Source organism: Oncorhynchus kisutch, linkage group LG12 (assembly GCF_002021735.2).
Source record: "Oncorhynchus kisutch isolate 150728-3 linkage group LG12, Okis_V2, whole genome shotgun sequence".
Classification (NCBI taxonomy): domain Eukaryota; kingdom Metazoa; phylum Chordata; class Actinopteri; order Salmoniformes; family Salmonidae; genus Oncorhynchus; species Oncorhynchus kisutch.
Window position 1 is genome coordinate 36,990,864 of NC_034185.2, and position 17,546 is coordinate 37,008,409.

At 42.9% G+C, this 17,546-nt stretch overlaps 1 protein-coding gene across 1 annotated transcript in view; it reads left to right on the forward strand.

Annotated features, from left to right (window-relative positions):
* The window catches only part of LOC109900947 (MAM domain-containing glycosylphosphatidylinositol anchor protein 2), a 337,708-nt gene that overhangs the window by 242,232 nt on the left and 77,930 nt on the right, over positions 1-17,546 (forward strand). The window contains exon 10 of the mRNA XM_020496863.2: positions 7,443-7,712. Coding sequence (XP_020352452.1) covers positions 7,443-7,712 — 270 coding nt within the window. The remainder of the gene's footprint in view (positions 1-7,442; positions 7,713-17,546) is intronic.

Sequence of the window (17,546 nt, forward strand, 5' to 3'; positions counted from 1 at the left end):
CAGAATGCAATATCAAAACACGATGGATTTCCAAAGGTGACACACATAAGAACGCTTGAGTTCTCTTTAGGTAAAAGGTCTATATTTTCAGGTGTTGATCGCGTGTTTCCCTGTAGGCTGTGGAAAGTCAATGCAGTGAGGAAACACGTGACACGTATGGTACTGTATTGGCTCATTGGCTTCGAACGGTGAGGAATAGACGTAAATCTGTGTTGTACCCATGTGGTGGTGGTGGGGGGGAGATCCAATAGCACACCAGTTATACTGAGCAATGAGAGAGAGGCAACACCCATAGGTTGGGGGGTGGGGAGAGAGGGAGGGAGAGCAAGATTGAGAGAGACAAGAATAGGCTGTTGGCTGTGCCACATGGGGAGAACTGGTGAACCTTGAACCCTAACACACAAAGGGAATGGAGTCTGCCTAACAACATACCACATGGTTAAACACACATATACACACACACACACACACACACACACATCCAGCAGTGAGTGTGTCTGTGTGCCCGCTGGTTAGTGTCTACTTTGTGTCACTCCCTGATGGAAGCATCAGAAGTCTGAGTCGAGGGAAATTAAATCTGAATGCCAAGCTTTTCCCTGAACCAGTGACATACAGTGTCCCTTACAACATGGATGCAAACACACATACACACATACAAACACATACATCCATGTGTCCACTGGGTTTATGTACACTGCTCTACGTATTTATTTGCACATTTCTAAACTCAAAAACAGACATGTATAAAAATACCCTCAAGTCGCCTCACATGAAACATTTAATCTCAAATCCAAAATGCTGGGGTATAGAAAAATGTGAATCCCTGTCCAAATAAATATGTAGGTGAGTGTATATTTATGATGTAGAGTGCATTCGGAAAGTATTCAGACCCTTTGTCCTTCTGGAAGGTTCTCAAATCTCCGCAGAAGAACTCTGGAGCTCTGTCAGAGTGACCATCGGTTTCTTGGTCACCTATTTGAACAAAGCCCTTCTCCCCCGATTGCTCAGTTTGGCCTGGTGGACAGCTCTAGGAAGAGTCTTGGTGGTTCCAAACTGCTTCCATTTAAGAATGATGGAGGCCATTGTGTTCCTGGGGACGTTCAATGCTGCAGACATTTTTTGGTGCCCTTCCCCAGATCTGTGCCTCGACACAATCCTGTCTCGGAGCTCTACGGAAAATTCCTTTGATCTCTTGGCTTGCTTTTGGTCTGACATGCACTGTCAACTGTGTGACCTTATAGACAGTTGTGTGTCTTTACAAATAATGTCCAATCAAATTAATTTCACCACAGGTGGACTCCAATCAAGTTGTAGAAATATCTCAAGGATAATCAATGGAAACAGGATGCACCTGAGCTCAATTTCTAGTCTCATAGCAAAGGGTCTGAATACTTATGTAACAAGGATATTTGGGGGGGTTTTTGCAAACATTTCTAAAAACCTGTTTTCGCTTTGTCATTTATGGGGTATTGTGTGTAGATTGAGGATTTGTATTTATTTAATACATTTTAGAATAAGGCTGTAACATATCAAAATGTGGAAAAAGGGAAGGGGTCTGAATACTGTATATCCTTACTCTAATGGAACATGTTGCGGAGTCTATATGGGAATCTATAGGGAAATGACATCCAAACGCTGATGTTTTCCCCTTGTGAAACCGGTGACATTCACTATATATACAAAAGTATGTTTACACCCCTTCAAGTTAGTGGATTCGGCTATTTCAACTACACCCATTGCTGACAGGTGTATAAAATTGAGCACACAGCCATGCAAGCTCCATAGACAAACATTGGCAGTAGAATGGCCTTACTGAAGAGCTCAATGATTTTCAATGTGGCAACGTCATAGGATGCCACCTTTCCAACAAGTCAGTTCATCAAATGTATGCCCTGCTAGAGCTGCCCCAGTCAATTCTAATTGCTGTTATTGTGAATTGGAAACATCTAGGAGCAACAACGGCTCAGAAGCGAAGTGGTAGGCCACACAAGCTCACAGAATGGGACCGCAGAGTGCTGAAGCGCGTAGCATGTAAATATCGTCTGTCCCCGGTTGCAACCCTCAGGATGGAGTTCCAATCTGCCTCTGGAAGCAACGTCAGTACAAAAACTGTTCGTCGGGAGCTTCATGAAATGGGTTTCCATGGCCGAACAGCCGCACACAAGCCTAAGCTCACCATGCGCAATGCCAAGTATCGGCTGTAGTGGTGTAAAGCTCACTGCCGTTGGACTCTGGAGCAGTTGAAATGCGTTCTCTGGAGTGATGAATCACGCTTCACCATCTGGCAGTCCAACTGACAAATCTGCCTGAATGCATAGTGCTAACTGTAATGTTTGATGGAGGAGGAATAATGGTCTGCGGCTGCTTTTCATGGTTCTGGCCCCTTAGTTCCAGTGAAGGGAAATCTTAACGCTACAGCATATAGAATGACATTCTTGTCACGTTCTGACCTTTATTTCCTTTGTTTTGTCATTATTTAGTATGGTCAGGGTGTGAGTTGGGGTGGGAAGTCTGTTTGTTTTTCTATGATTTGGGTATTTCTATGTTTCGGCCTAGTATGGTTCTCAATCAGAGGCAGGTGTCATTAGTTGTCTCTGATTGAGAATCATACTTAGGTAGCCTGGGTTGCACTGTTTGTTGGTGGGTGATTGTCTATGTTGATGGCTTGTTTCAGCGCAGCATTAGCTTCACGGTTGTTATTTTGTTTACTGTTTTTGTATAGTGTTTCAGAGTTCAGTTTTTTCTTTATTAAAATTCACGATGAACACATATCACACCGCATTTTGGTCCTCCGATCCTTCTCGCCTCTCCTCTTCAGATGAAGAGGAGGACGACCGTGACAATTCTAGACTATTTTGTGCTTCCAACTTTGTGGCAAAAGTTTGGGGAAGGCCCTTTCCTGTTTCAGCATGACAATGCCCCTGTTCACAAAGCGAGATCCATGCAGAAATGGTTTGTCAAGATCGGTATGGAAGAACACTCATTACAGTCACACACACACTACCCACTGACTGATGATGGATTACTACTGAGCTCCATGGTTAGTCCTCAAACCTGCGACACACGCGCACGCATGCTAAATGACTAAAGTTTAAATGTACACACACGCACTCCAAACACACACCCACACACACTCTCCCCCAAAACCAGGGACATTGCAGCAAGCCAGTCGCCCTCACTACCTTACCATCAACCCTTACTGTTACACGCAGCACACAATTTACCAAACTGCGTTTCCACTGGAGAAATACTGGAGGGATAAGGCCGTAAAGCCTATGTGTAGTTAAAAGACGTTCCCTTAAGTTTTTTTTCTTCAACTTGCCAAGGCTTCTGTATTTATTTGTCTTTCTGTGTGAAATTGAACTTCACTTACTGTAATTTGGTCTAGTGCCACTCAGCGAGGCTGAGGAGCAGAGTGCCTGATTCGCAGTCGTTCCACACAAGCCTACAATTGTAATGTTATAAGTGGAGTTTCGGTTCAGACTCCAACCTTTCAGACGGTGCTAGTTGTTCCGCTTGGTAAAAGCACAGGCCTGCTTCATTGAAGGAAGGAGTGGTTTGCTGTTTCCTGTTTTCATTGAGCCAAGATAAAAAGGAGTCTCATCCGTACACACACACACACACACACACACACACACACACACACACACACCCCTAACCTTAACCCCAAAACCTAACCCTAGCTCCTAACCCTTAACCTAACCCTAACTCCTAAACCTAATTCTAACGCTAACACTAATTCTAACCTGAACCCTAAGCCCCCTATAAATGGCATTTGACCTTGTGGGGACTAAAAAAATGTCCCCAGTTGGTCATATTTTTGTTTGTACATATGCTGCTCTATTCTTTTAACAACCACAATAAAATGTGTTATATAATATAATCCTTTGCGAGGTTATTATATTTACATTCGTACCTTGCAGGCAGCTAGTCCTTATCCTGGTTCTTTGTTTAATTTATCATATAAGTCATTCATTAAAACCTTGGTTCTGAGAGGCTAATGACCAGGGCTTGGGGGCACGCGAACCAAATGTCCTTTTGGATTACCATCTTCAGCCCTCATGTTGCTGTTTCAGCTCTCCCCTCTCCCTACCTCTGACCCAGAGCAAATGCTACACACAACAGCAACACCACAGTAACAACACAGAAACACCAGCACAGCTGCTCTACTCTACACTGTGGCATATGCTAATTCTGGGCAATTAAGCCTCTTGTGTGTAATTCTCTTTTTCTCTCCTCTCTCTCTGTGTGTTGTTTTAAAACCCCACTGTGACTTCTGTCAAACATCCGTATAGAGAGCGTGAAGATTGTCAAGTCAGAGCATCATTAGGAGTGAATGGATTTAGTCAAAACCACACACGCTTGCTTACAACACCTCCCACACAAATGAACATACTTAACACACACACACACGCCTCTCTCACCTCACACACACACACAAACACTCTGATTCTCTTTCTCACACACACACACACACACACAGTTTCTCTTTCACACACACACACACACTCTGTTTCTCTTTCTCACACACACACACACACACACACACACACACACATACACACACATACAGACACACACATACACACACACAGACACAGACACACACACACACACAGCTCTCCTGATTGGATTGTAATACCTACCAACCAGGGCCGTGGGCAGAGTCAGGCTCTTACCTTGAATGGATGTGTCTGGGTGAATTATTAACATGAAGAGGTCTGGTCTGGTGGAAGAGGAGACACAGCCTGTCTCATTCTCAAATAGCTTATTCATTCATTCATATACTTCTCCCCATTTTGGATATTCTTCAGATGCAGTTTGTCATCTCAGTCACCAGATTCAGATCAAGCACCGTCATGCAATAATATTCTGTTTTAGACATTTGCCTATTTTTTGTTTCCGCTTAATTGAATACTTTGTATTAATGTAATTGTTTAAGAGTTGTTGTTATTCTTAGTTTCTCATCCATCAGTGAAGAGTATTGACATTACGATATGCTAATTATTGTCAGCTGGTTTCCTAAGTGTTTTTTGATACTCTTTAATTGAGTCAACTAAATCTAATTTTTTAACATAAATTGTGCTTTTAGCTGAAGTAACATCCAGTCCACTCTGTTACCTCAGTTTCCTCTTCCCCTTTCTCACTCTCTCTCTCTCAATGTTTTTCTTTCTCTCTCTTTTGCTGTGCCTCTCTTTCTCTGTCAGTTTTTATGTCTATGTACAGTGGGGAGAAGTATTTGATACACTGCCAAATGTTCAGGTTGTCCTATTTACAAAGTATGTAGAGGTCTGTAATTTTTTATCATAGGTACACTTCAACTGTGAGAGACGGAATCTAAAACAAAAATCCAGAAAATCACATTGGATGATTTTTAAGTAATTAATTTGCATTTTATTGCACAACATAAGTATTTGATCACCTACCAACCAGTAAGAATTCCGGCTCTCACAGACCTGTTAGTTTTTCTTTAAGAAGCCCTCCTGTTCTCCACTCATTACCTGTATTAACTGCACCTGTTTGAACTCGTTACCTGTATAAAAGACACCTGTCCACACACTCGATCAAACAGACTCCAACCTCTCCACAATGGCCAAGACCATGCAAGAGCTCACCTCGTGGGGCATCAATAATCATGAGGAAGGTGAGGGATCAGCCCAGACCTACACGGCAGGACCTGGTCAATGACCTGAAGAGAGCTGGGACCACAGTCTCAAGGAAAACCATTAGTAACACACTACGCCGTTATGGATTAAAATCCTGCAGCGCACGCAAGGTCCCCCTGCTCAAGCCAGTGCATGTCGAGGCCCGTCTGAAGTTTGCCAATGACCATCTGGATGATCCAGAGGAGGAATGGGAGAAGGTCATGTGGTCTGATGTGACAAAAATAGAGCTTTTTGGTCTAAACTCCACTCACTGTGTTTGGAGGAAGAAGAAGGATGAGTATAACCCCAAGAACACCATCCCAACTGTGAAGCATGGAGGTGGAAAAATAATTATTTGGGGATGCTTTTCTGCAAAGGGGACAGGACGACTGCACCATATTGAGGGAAGGATGGATGGGGCCATGTATCGCGAGATCTTGGCCAACGGCCTCCTTCCCTCAGTAAGAGCATTGAAGATGGGTCGTGGCTGGGTCTTCCAGCATGACAACGATCCGAAACACACAGCCAGGGCAACTAAGGAGTGGCTCCGTAAGAAGCATCTCAAGGTCCTGGAGTGGCCTAGCCAGTCTCATGACCTGAACCCAATAGAAAATCTTTGGAGGGAGCTGAAAGTCAGTATTGCCCAGTGACAGCCCCGAAACCTGAAGGATCTGGAGAAGGTCTGTATGGAGGAGTGGGCCAAAATCCCTGCTGCAGTGTGTGCAAACCTGGTCTAGAACTACAGGAAACGTATGATCTCTGTAATTGCAAATAAAGGTTTCTGTACCAAATATTAAGTTCTGCTTTTCTGATGTATCAAATACTTATGTCATGCAATAAAATGCAAATTAATTACTTAAAAATCATACAAAATGTGATTTTCTGGATTTTTGTTTTAGATTCCGTCTCTCACAGTTTACCTATGATTAAAAATTACAGACCTTTACATGCTTTGAAAGTAGGAAAACCTGCAAAATCGGCAGTGTATCAAATACTTGTTCTCCCCACTGTATCTCTCTCTCTCACACTTTATCCCTCACATACATTCCATCTTTGGTTCTCGAAGTGTACTTTGAGGACGAGAGTACAGAGCTCCCTTGTGGAAAACTAGCATTCCTCGAAACGATCTTGAGTGGTTTGTGTCATTCCCATACCCTCCCACAGTGAGCTGAGTAAATGACACAGATATACCTCCCCCCTCTCTCGCTGTCTGGCTCTCCTAGGTCCCTGGTCTAACTCTGAGAGTTTTTCTCGCTTCCTTCCCAAGTGTCTCCTCTTCCAATCCATCTCTCTGTGTCCCTCCCAAACCTTAACCCTCCCAAACCCTTCTAAGTCTGAGTCTCGAAAAGGTAGAATGAGAGATGGTACTGCACCTTCTAGCCCTGCACTGTTGCAAAACAATCCTGCTGTTTTTGCTAACTTATTGGCAGTCAGTTACCTGTCAAAAGGTACAGTATGTTACTGTAAATTCCAAAGAAATGTTGGTTTGACTGTACATTACCATACACTTTGCAGTAATGTACTGTTAAACCAAAGTTTCTTTAAATGTAAAGTAAAGTAACATACTGTTTTTTTTTTTTTTTTACAGTAACTTACAGTAACTTACAATTTACAGAATATTTTTTACAGTGCAGTCTTTCTTCTTCCACGTCCTCCCACTATGAAATAAAACATGAAATAAGACTACTTCTCTCAATCTCTCATCATTAACGCTCTTTTTTTTCAGAGACCCTCTGTGATTCACCCTGGTTCACCCTAACCCTATACTAGTCTAACAGCTTCCTCTCTCCGCCCCAGACCCTCCGTCGGTGGAGCCTGTGTTGTTAGAGATGCGTCAGGGCCTGGGCCGGCCAGTGGCAATGAACTGCCGGGTCCTGCGTGCCCACCCTTCCCGCGTGTTGCGCTATGAGTGGCGGCTGGGGAACCGCCTGCTCCACGCTGGACACTTCGACCAGAGCGACGAGACAGAGTACACCGTCAAAAGCCTCAACCGCGAGGGCTGGGGGGAGTACACCTGTGATGTCAACAACGAGGCCGGCGCTGGGCGCTGCACCTTCCTGGTCACAGGTGAGGAATACTTGATGTTTTTAAATGCATTTGAATAAAGTTGAATGTGATGCTTCCTGTTCTCAGTTGCTGACATCACTCAATGTGGTTTGTAGCCCGGCATTCTGACTTTCCTTGTCCAGTGTCAGCATGCTAGTTATACTGAACAGAATTTAACTTGGCTATTTCACTACGTCTCAAAGCACTTCACATTTTATGAGGTATAACTTACATTCCTTCACATTGAGTTAATGAAACCCACCCACCTGGGTAGCCGAGCAGCCATGCTGTGCCCCATCTCTCTAACAGAGTTCTGAAGCAGGATGAGGTTTCCCTATCCTCCATCATGGCAATTAAACTTCCCAGCGATGTATCCTTAATGGCTGAATGATGTCTGGAGCAAATTGAAACTTGCCTGTCAGACGGGTAGGTAGATACAGTACGTGTCCCATAAGGCAATTGATTGAAAAGGAGTAGGCGAGACGGGCGACAGCCTAATACAGATTGCCCATTTGAATGTGAAGAGATGTCTTGTATAAGATCCATGTCAGTCTTAACACTTACTTTTACACATCCCCTAGAGTGTGTCCCAAATGGCACCCTATTCCCTATAGAGTGCACTACTTCTAAGGGTCCTGGTCAAAAGTAGTATACCATGTAATGAATAGGGTGCCATTTGGGATGTGGCTTTCTAGATGACTAATGACAGCTCGCACTATGCAGGAAGGACCCGATGCTTCATACAGGAAACAGATTTGTTAGTTAATTCATTGTTATTCCCCTCCGGCTATGTATTTTTAGATTGCCATGCTGCAGTGTTTGTGGTGGAGCGCATGAAAATAGCAGGAGGAGCAGTCAGTGGCCGTGTCATCGCTCACACAGAAGGTTTGTGTTTTATGACAGGGCCAGATTAGTTTGGAGCGGCAGAGAAAGAGAGAAAGAGAGAGAGAGAGACAGACAGAGAAACACAGGTTGAGGAAAGAAGAACGAGTGAAATAGACAGTGCCAGGGGACAGTGGCATAAGTGGCAGAGGATCAAAGTGACAAATACGATTTCGTCCTGAACCGCTCTGTTCCTGATGGGAGGTCTGGGAGGCAGAAACCTTTGCCATGATCCTGCGGCTCACTCGTTCTCTCTCTCTCTCTCTCTCTGTGTGTCTCTCTGTCTCTGTCCCTCCCTCCGTCTGGTAGAGATGGACAGTGTCTGGTCTGTGTGTCATATATCAGTCCAGCCCCTGAGGAGAAGGTAGAGTGGAGGAGGAGAGAAGATCATCCCCTCCGGCCGTTTGCTTTTCTCAGCGGGTCTCATGTGCCATCGGTCACCTGCCACCTTCCTTCCCTCGCTCTCTACTTCCACCCCTCCTGTCCTACTTTCCTCCCTCCATCATCTCTACAGCAATCCCTCCATCCCAGTTCACACAGATTCCTACCATTCATCCCTCCCTCTAGCCCTCCATCCCATCCATCCTCTATCAAATTCTCCCACTATCTATCTCTCCCTTGAGCCAATTATCCCTTGAGCCATCTATCCCTCCCCATGTCACTCCCTCCACCTCTCCCTTCTCCAGCCATCCCTACAGCCCTCCTTCCATCTCTCTATCCTCCCTCTCCCTTCATTCCTCCATCCCTTTCTCACTCCATCCCTCCAGCCCTCCCTCCATCCCAGTGCTCCAGATTCCTACCATCTGGATGTGTCTGCTGCCAAAGGTACGGCAGCTCAGTTAGTTAGCAACCCCCGGGGACCTGGAGGGAGCCCAGTGCTGAAAATCCACATTGGGCTCCAATGTACCCTATCCTTCCCTTTATTCCCTCACTTAACCACCCCCTCCTCCTCCCATCCTAAAACATGAGCTCTTCCAATGCACCCAGCCTCACCTAATCACCCCTATCACCATCACCATCTGAAAAGATGAGGCTATTCCGATCCCTGAGTGTGTCTGCAACGGTGGCCAGACATAATGGCATTTTTTGTCCTTATTAACAGCATATCATTCTGACTGTATATCGACTGGGGTTTAGCGATTAGAGAGTGAGATAAGTAGTTGACCTGCTTATGAATGGACAGATACAAAAGCTTGAATGCCAAGACAGGTCAGTAGTGGAGAAAGTAATCACATGGGAACTTAATCCATAGATTGACCAATTTGCCTCAAATTACGTTTGTTTTGGTTCTGTGTGTTTGTTGCCCTAAGATCAGTCCAAATTCCCTGGCATAGATTCACTCTTCACTCAATATTTAAGATGGCTGAGGAAAAGGTGCTAGGAGTTTGTGTAGCAGTTTGTTGAGGAAGGGATAATGGGCATATCATATTGGGAAACAACAAAACTTCAATGCACGTTAATCATTCACTGTGGAGGTAAGCTCTGATATGGTAGAAGACTGAGGCAATGCTATGCAGAGAGAGAGCGAGAGAGAAAAAATATATATATATGTGGGAGGGCAGAGAGAAGATCAGGTCTGTGTACAGTAAAAATGTATCAATCAAAGCCATTGGCCGAAAGCCAGGGTGGGTTGATTAAACCAAGGGCCTCAGTCATTACGCCAGGGGGCACGCACAGGCATGCCCACACACACACTCCAAAGCCTGGCAGCAGGCCATGCTCAGGGGCAAACACACACACTTTATCACACTGATGGTCAGGAGCCAGGCCAGGGGGCGTTTGTGTGTGTATGTGCATGCCAGGGTGGGGGGTGGTGTGGGGGGAAGGGGGTTACATCTGGTGGCTGTGGCTTTACAGAGATGAGATGGCCCTTCAATCCTGCCAGAGCAGAGTGTTAGCCAGCGTCTTTAGAGGGTTTAATCTGCACTCCTGAGCCCTGGCAAGACCCTCCATCTCAGCTTGCCATACACCACTCAGATCCCCTGGATGGAACTATTTCTCTGCTGCTCTTCAATTGTGGTCCTTGGGAACCACATGGTGTGCAGGTTTTCATTTTATCCCAACAGTATCATACCAGCGTTTTCAAAGGGTTTAATCTCCTCCGCTGAGCCTTGGCAGGATAGGATAGTGTTCTTCAATCATGGTCTTAGGGCCCTTCGGTCCTGGTGAGAGCGTGCCGTTTACAGACACTAACACATCTGTTTCAGTAATTAATAAAGTTTAGTGATTAGTTGAATCAGGTGTGCTGTAACTAATGCCTGCACTCCCAGTGCGTCCTCAGTGCGTATTTTATTTTATTTATTTACCAGGTAAGTTGACTGAGAACACGTTCTCATTTGCAGCAACGACATGGGGAATAGTTACAGGGGAGAGGAGGGGGATGAATGAGCCAATTGTAAACTGGGGATTATTAGGTGACCTTGATGGTTTGAGGGCCAGATTGGGAATTTAGCCAGGACACCGGGGTTAACACCCCATGAAGACACCTCTACGTTAACAACCCTAACACCCCTATGAAGAATACTTTCTAAGGTGAATATAGATTCAAATGTTTCCGTAAGGAGCACGATGATAATATTTACGAGAGAAGAGAATACCTGGAGGTTTCCACCGCCGCAGTCAAATTGTTTCTCCATTACATACAAAAACATTAGGGTTCCTTAAGGGTTCTTTGGGAAGGCTGATGGTTCTATGTGGAGTCATACCGACCCAAAGATACCTTTGAGCCTTTCAATTGTTTTCTAAAATTAAAATGTAGGTGCGGCGGCTCATTTAAATATATATATATATATATATGAGAGAGAGAGAGAGAGAGAGAGAGAGAGAGACAGAAAGAAAGAGGCTGAGAGAGAGAGAGAGAGAGAGAGAGAGAGAGAGAGAGAGAGAGAGAGAGAGAGAGAGAGAGAGAGAGAGAGAGAGAGAGAGAGAGAGAGAGAGAGAGAGAGAGAGAGAGAGAGAGAGAGAGAGAGAATCCACTTTTATAGACAATATACTGACGCACAGACAGCGCATTGCTCTAACATTTAGTTTTCAACAGCAGATATTTGTATAAACCTTGCAACATTGTTTCAATATTCAAATTCGATCTCCTGCTGTCCAATAGTAATGAACGTGTCAGGACGAGACAGACAGGCAGGCAGCGTTTCTCAGCAAGTCGAAATCAGGAATCAGCTGGCATCATTTTTATGGATATATACAAAAAAAATGTCAATTGAAAAAAGGTTAAATGAAATGCAGCTAATTTGCAGTCTTTCCAGCTTTAGTTTAATTTACTGTAGCTGTGTTGTTGGCTAACTCCTCTAAACAACAGTGTCCTGACAAGTGAGCACATTTTCTATGCCAGGCGAAATCACGCCTCATTAGCTCATTGTTATGGATGTCAAAATAAATGTCACTAGGAAATGCAGCTACTTTTATGTTATTCTGGCTGCACTTTTTGATGTGACCGTAAGTTAGCCGTAGTTGGCTAGCTAGCAAGCAAGGAATAAGCCAGTATGGCAATGGAACATTTAGAAGGAACGACTGGGTCACGTCCATAGATTGTCACACCCTGGCCTTAGAGATCCTTATTATTATCTATGTTTGGTTAGGTCAGGGTGTGACTCGGGTGGGAAATTCTATGTTTTCTGTTTCTTTGTTTTTGGCCGAGTGTGGTTCCCAATCAGAGGCAGCTGTCTATCGTTGTCTCTGATTGGGGATCATACATAGGCAGCCCTTTTTCCGACCATTAGGTTGTAGGATCTTGTTTTCTGTTTAGTTACTGTTGCCTGACAGAACTGTGCCTTTTCGATTTTGTTTGAGTGTTTTTTTTATTAAAATCATGAACACTTTCCATCGCCTTGATCTACTCTTTCTACCACCAACGAGAGCCGTTACATAGATACAGAACAAAAAGACTGAACGACTGTGTCGCGTCTTTAGCACCCCTAGATTTGTGTCGGGATTATATTTTATGGAAGGATGAAATAGTATGAATAATTTAATCAAAATAAATGTTTTAATGAAAATATGTCAATCATTATTTGAATATGTTGGAAACCCGTTGTATAACAGTGATAATGTCATCGAAGGCGGTATTTGGAGGATATACAGTATTGTCACGGTTTGCCGGCCCTCGACGAACAACACCCGTGCCAATACTGTATATTCTCCAAACACCAGCTTCTCTGGCATTATCACTTAAGTATCCCCTCCTCATAGAGAAAAGCACATGATCTAATTATAATTCACAATGAAATGCATCTTTCCAACATAGCCTAAAATTATGAATAAGATACTAATACTAATGAGACCAACATAAGCAATATAACAATTGAGATGTACAAACTATGGCACAAGGGAACAATGAGTGGCTAAAAGGCAAGCCGTAATTTCGATTAAGACATTCATGAGCGAGCTAAGACAGACATAGTCGATATGACTATTTGTTCAGCACTTTTGAAATGGAAAGCGACAGAATTCAGAACATAGTCCATTCTAGCAGTATTCTCCCTGTACACCAGAACCAAGCGGAACCAAGGGTGAGACATGGGCTACTACACAACATACACTTAGCATTACTTTCTTAGCTAGAGTATAGATATATCCCTGGCATATTACATCATTTAAGCAGTAGCATACACAACATTTTTTGGACTCACCGTTGTTGTCAAAAAGGCTTTACGGCGAAAGCATACCATGCGATTATCTGGGGACAGCGCCCTACACCAAAATACTTTTCCAAACCAGCACAGGCATCACAAAATCCCAAATAGCGATAAAATAAATCTCTTACCTTTTGAAGATCGTCCTCTGTTTGCAATCCCAAGGGTCCCAGCTACACAACAAATGGTTGTTTTGTTCGATAAAGTCCTTCTTTATATCCCAAAAATGTCAGTTTATTTGGCGCACTTGATTCAGTAATCCACTCTTTCAACATGCATACAAACGAATCCAAGAAGTTAGCAGTAAAGTTCATCCAAACAAGTCAAATGTTGTTTCTAATTAATCCTCGGGTACTCTAATATCTAAATAAATTATCAAATTTAAGACACAGAATAGTTTGTTCAATAGGGATAATAAATAACAGAGTGCACACCTCATTCACGCGTGCAACAAGATTACATTTCTAATGAGAGACACCTTGGAAAAACTACAACTACTCGGTAATTTTAAAAAAACAAGCATGAAACCCTTTCTAAAGACTGTTGACATCTAGTGGGGGCCATAGGAACTGCAATCTGGGAGCTAGTTATTTGTATATCGCATAGACAAGCATTGAAATGGACTGTGACCCCCCAAAAAAACATTTTACGGATGGATTTTCCTCTGGTTTTTGCCTGCCATATCAGTTCTGTTACACTCACAGACATTATTGTAACAGTTTTAAAAACTTCAGAGTGTTTTCTATCTAATGCATATCTGGGCCTGGGAAACAGGCAGTTTACTTTGGGCACGTCAGTCATCCGAACTCCGAACACTGCCCCCTAGCCCTAAGAGGTTTTAAACCACATCAGGGGATGACTTTTGAGTTCTGGGAAAAATCTAAGAAACAGTTTTGCGTGTAGTTGCCCTTTAATTCAGTGTGCATCCCTGCACTGTTGTTGGTTAGCAGTGTTTGGTGTTTCTGTAGCGCAGTAAGTGCACATGTGATGAGTTCGCAAATCAAATGCATGCTTGTGGTGCCACTGGACTGCAAACATTAGTAAGATAACATTTATTTATTGTAATTCAAATGAATTTGTAGTAGTTAAGTGTTGAGTTAGATTACATGGTTATTTCAAATAATTTCTGTGACAAAAAAATATGCTAGCTAGCAGGCTCAGCTAAATAAAAAATCACCCTAAATACAGCCACGTCTCATAGGAACGTCATGAGATTTATAAATGAAAGATAATATAATAATATGAATCAAATGGAGTTTCCCATCTCCCCATTTAGAGTATTTCTGGTGCAGCACAGACCTTATCCAGATGATGAGACAAAGGCATTTCATAACATACCTACTAACTTTCTTTGTTGTTACTTTTAAGGTTGGAACCAACATGCACTACATCCAGCAGGCAGAGAGGCAATAACCATTCGTCTGCCAGCTCATGGACAAGCCACATTATTCACAGCCCTGTGTAATGTCCAATGTAATTACGTTGCTGGACATTTTGAAACGTATTGTGTTTGTAGTGTTAAAAAAAAGGAACTGTATGGTTTGAACATATCCTTCATGTTTATTTGTTTTAGCTGTTATTGATCATTATCTAAGTGTTAATACATTTGTATTGACATCATTAAGCCTTTAGGTATGTGTTATGAATGACCAAAGGTGAGTGACTTTAAAGTAAATACAGTGTCATGTGATATGGTGTCTTTATGGATGTGTTATGAATGACCGAAGGTGTCTCACTTCAAATGAAGTATTGCAGGACACTACATACAGTGTCAATAGATAGGTTATTAACGTTCTGCTAATTCATGAAGGTTCTCTCATGATCCACAGGTTACTGTAGTGTGTGAGAGGTATTTAAATAGGTTGATGGACCTGCAAAGCTTTCGTGTGTGTGTGTGCGTGTGTGTGTGTGTCAGACCCAAGATGATTTGGAGTAGTCCAACCTGAGACTACCGCACGAGGTATTCCTCTTCTGTTCCCTTGCTGGAGACCAGGGCTTGATTACAACCTGTGTACAATGGTAGCTGATCTTTCAGGAGGGGAGTGGGTGAAACGTGTCAAAAACCTGATTGGACCCAGCACCGCACGGTATGGCTCGTTGTATTGTTGTGTTTGTGTACTGAAGAACATGTAAGTTGGTTCCAGAAGAAAACCACTTTCAATTGACTTATATTGGGAGTTATTGCGTGCACATAGCACACATGAGCCTGGGATATCCACCATTCAATGTTGGCTTTAGTGGGAGTGACCATAGAATTCTATCGGAGTGACCTTACTGAGTAAAGTATTTGTAATCCGCTTATGTCCTCTGCTAGCAAAAACGTTCCCCCTGGTCATCACTAGTTAACACAGCGACAAAGTCGTAATTATGTGAAAACCCTGCCCATTTCCACAATTTATCGTCTTAAAATTGTAATTTAAACCTAATCCTAACTGATGAAGGCCAAGTTTGATGTGTTGGTCCAGCAGACGAGATTAGGAGTAATGTGACAGACGTGACTTCACTTTAGAGCGTGTGCCATCCTTTTAGCACAACACGTCGCCCTTGATAAAGCACATGTTCATATCAGGTTCGACATAGTGGGTTATGTCACATTTGACATGGGTGATTATGTGACACAGTTATGCCACATTTATGAACCCTTTATAAGGCATGACATACTGTTATAGATGCTTTGTGACACACGTATGTAGTGCTTATGAAGGCATTATGAAGGCTTTAGGACGCCTTTATAAGCTGAACGTCATTTAAAGCGGGACTGCCTTGGTCAACCTCGAATACACTACAAGTTTGCATTTCCTCCTGTACAGGAACATTCTCAGCAACAAACGAAGGATCAAATTGAGATCCTACATCTGTATAATCTTCAAAAACGGTTCTATGTAGCACCAAAAAGGGTTCTGCTATGGTTACAAACCAAAGAAACCCTATCTGGTACTATACTAGAACCATTATTTTTGAGTGTGTTGCTGTCTGACAGTGATGGATAGCCGCTGATGAGTGACACGATGTGCTGTCGAAACCAACAGGGAGCATATGAATAGTGTTATCTATCGATCAGTTATGTAGGAATCTGGCAGCCCTGAAGGACAGAAGCATACTGTATAGGTTATATAAAGTCATGTGACGTGTAATCCTTTATGATAGCCTGAAAGGCATATGTATAAGCAGCGCAGTGTCATTACTATATGTAAAAAAAAAAATTATAACTATTATAACAATAGTGAAATTGTAACCAAAGCTCAGTTGATATTAATAACACATCCATCTCCGTTTCCCTTGGTAATCAGAAGCCAGACTGTAACATTATAATGTTTTATGTCTAGACATATTTGTCTAAAAAAGCACTGTGATGTTTGGGGAGCAGAGTTTGAGTCTCATGAGGGAAACAGATTTGTATGTGTTTCTTTGAGCAACTGTGTTCTTTGAACCACTCTCCAAACCGAGGCTAGGGTACAGTTAAGCCACTGGAAAACAAATATGTCATTGGGTGTTTGTTGCTACCAGAGCAAACACTGGGAATATTGCACTCCAAAAGCAAGCTTTTGTTCTTCACGCATTGCTGAAGTTTGGGTTTAACACAATTTAGTTTTGTCACTTTTTCTCTTTCTTTTGGTTTCAATGAATATTAAAATACATTTTAAACTGAATTTATCGTTTTACTCATAGATCCAAATTGTTATTCATTTAACGTGGTCATTAGCATACATCTAGCTGCTTCCTGACCCTTGTGAATGGAGCAGGTTGTGTGTTTATATGAGGGGGGGGGGGGGGTAAAGACAGACTAGCATATGGCTGCTGGACAGCTTCTAAATAAATATAAGTATGTTTATAAAATATTTAAATCAAATGGGTAGTGGTGGTGGGAGGTCGGTATAAGCGGTTCGTAGCTTGTTGTAGTAGTCCATTGTTTACTACGGTGTTCCATCATGTAGTAGCTTGATAATGCACAACAAGTGAGAGGACTTTGGGAAATGCTTGCATTCATTCCATACCAGTCATGCATATAATCTATTGATAGCTAAATAGACCTCTAGTAATTAAAATAATTTGGTTTTGTTTCATTTGCATTGCTTGACCTTGCTTGCTTTGTGGTTGGTCGCTCCGTGCTCCAGTCTATTTCAATTGTAGAGAGAGCCAGAGAGAGAGAGAGCGAGGTAGAGAGAGAATGAGAGAGAAATGGAGAGAGAGAGATGGGTGGGGGTGAGAGAAAGCAACATGGGTAGATGGAGAAGGGCTATTGTTTTCTACCCCAAAAACCTGTACAGAAACAAGATTTTCGACCCTCAGATCAACGCTGACTTTTCATATTACATTAATATACAGGATG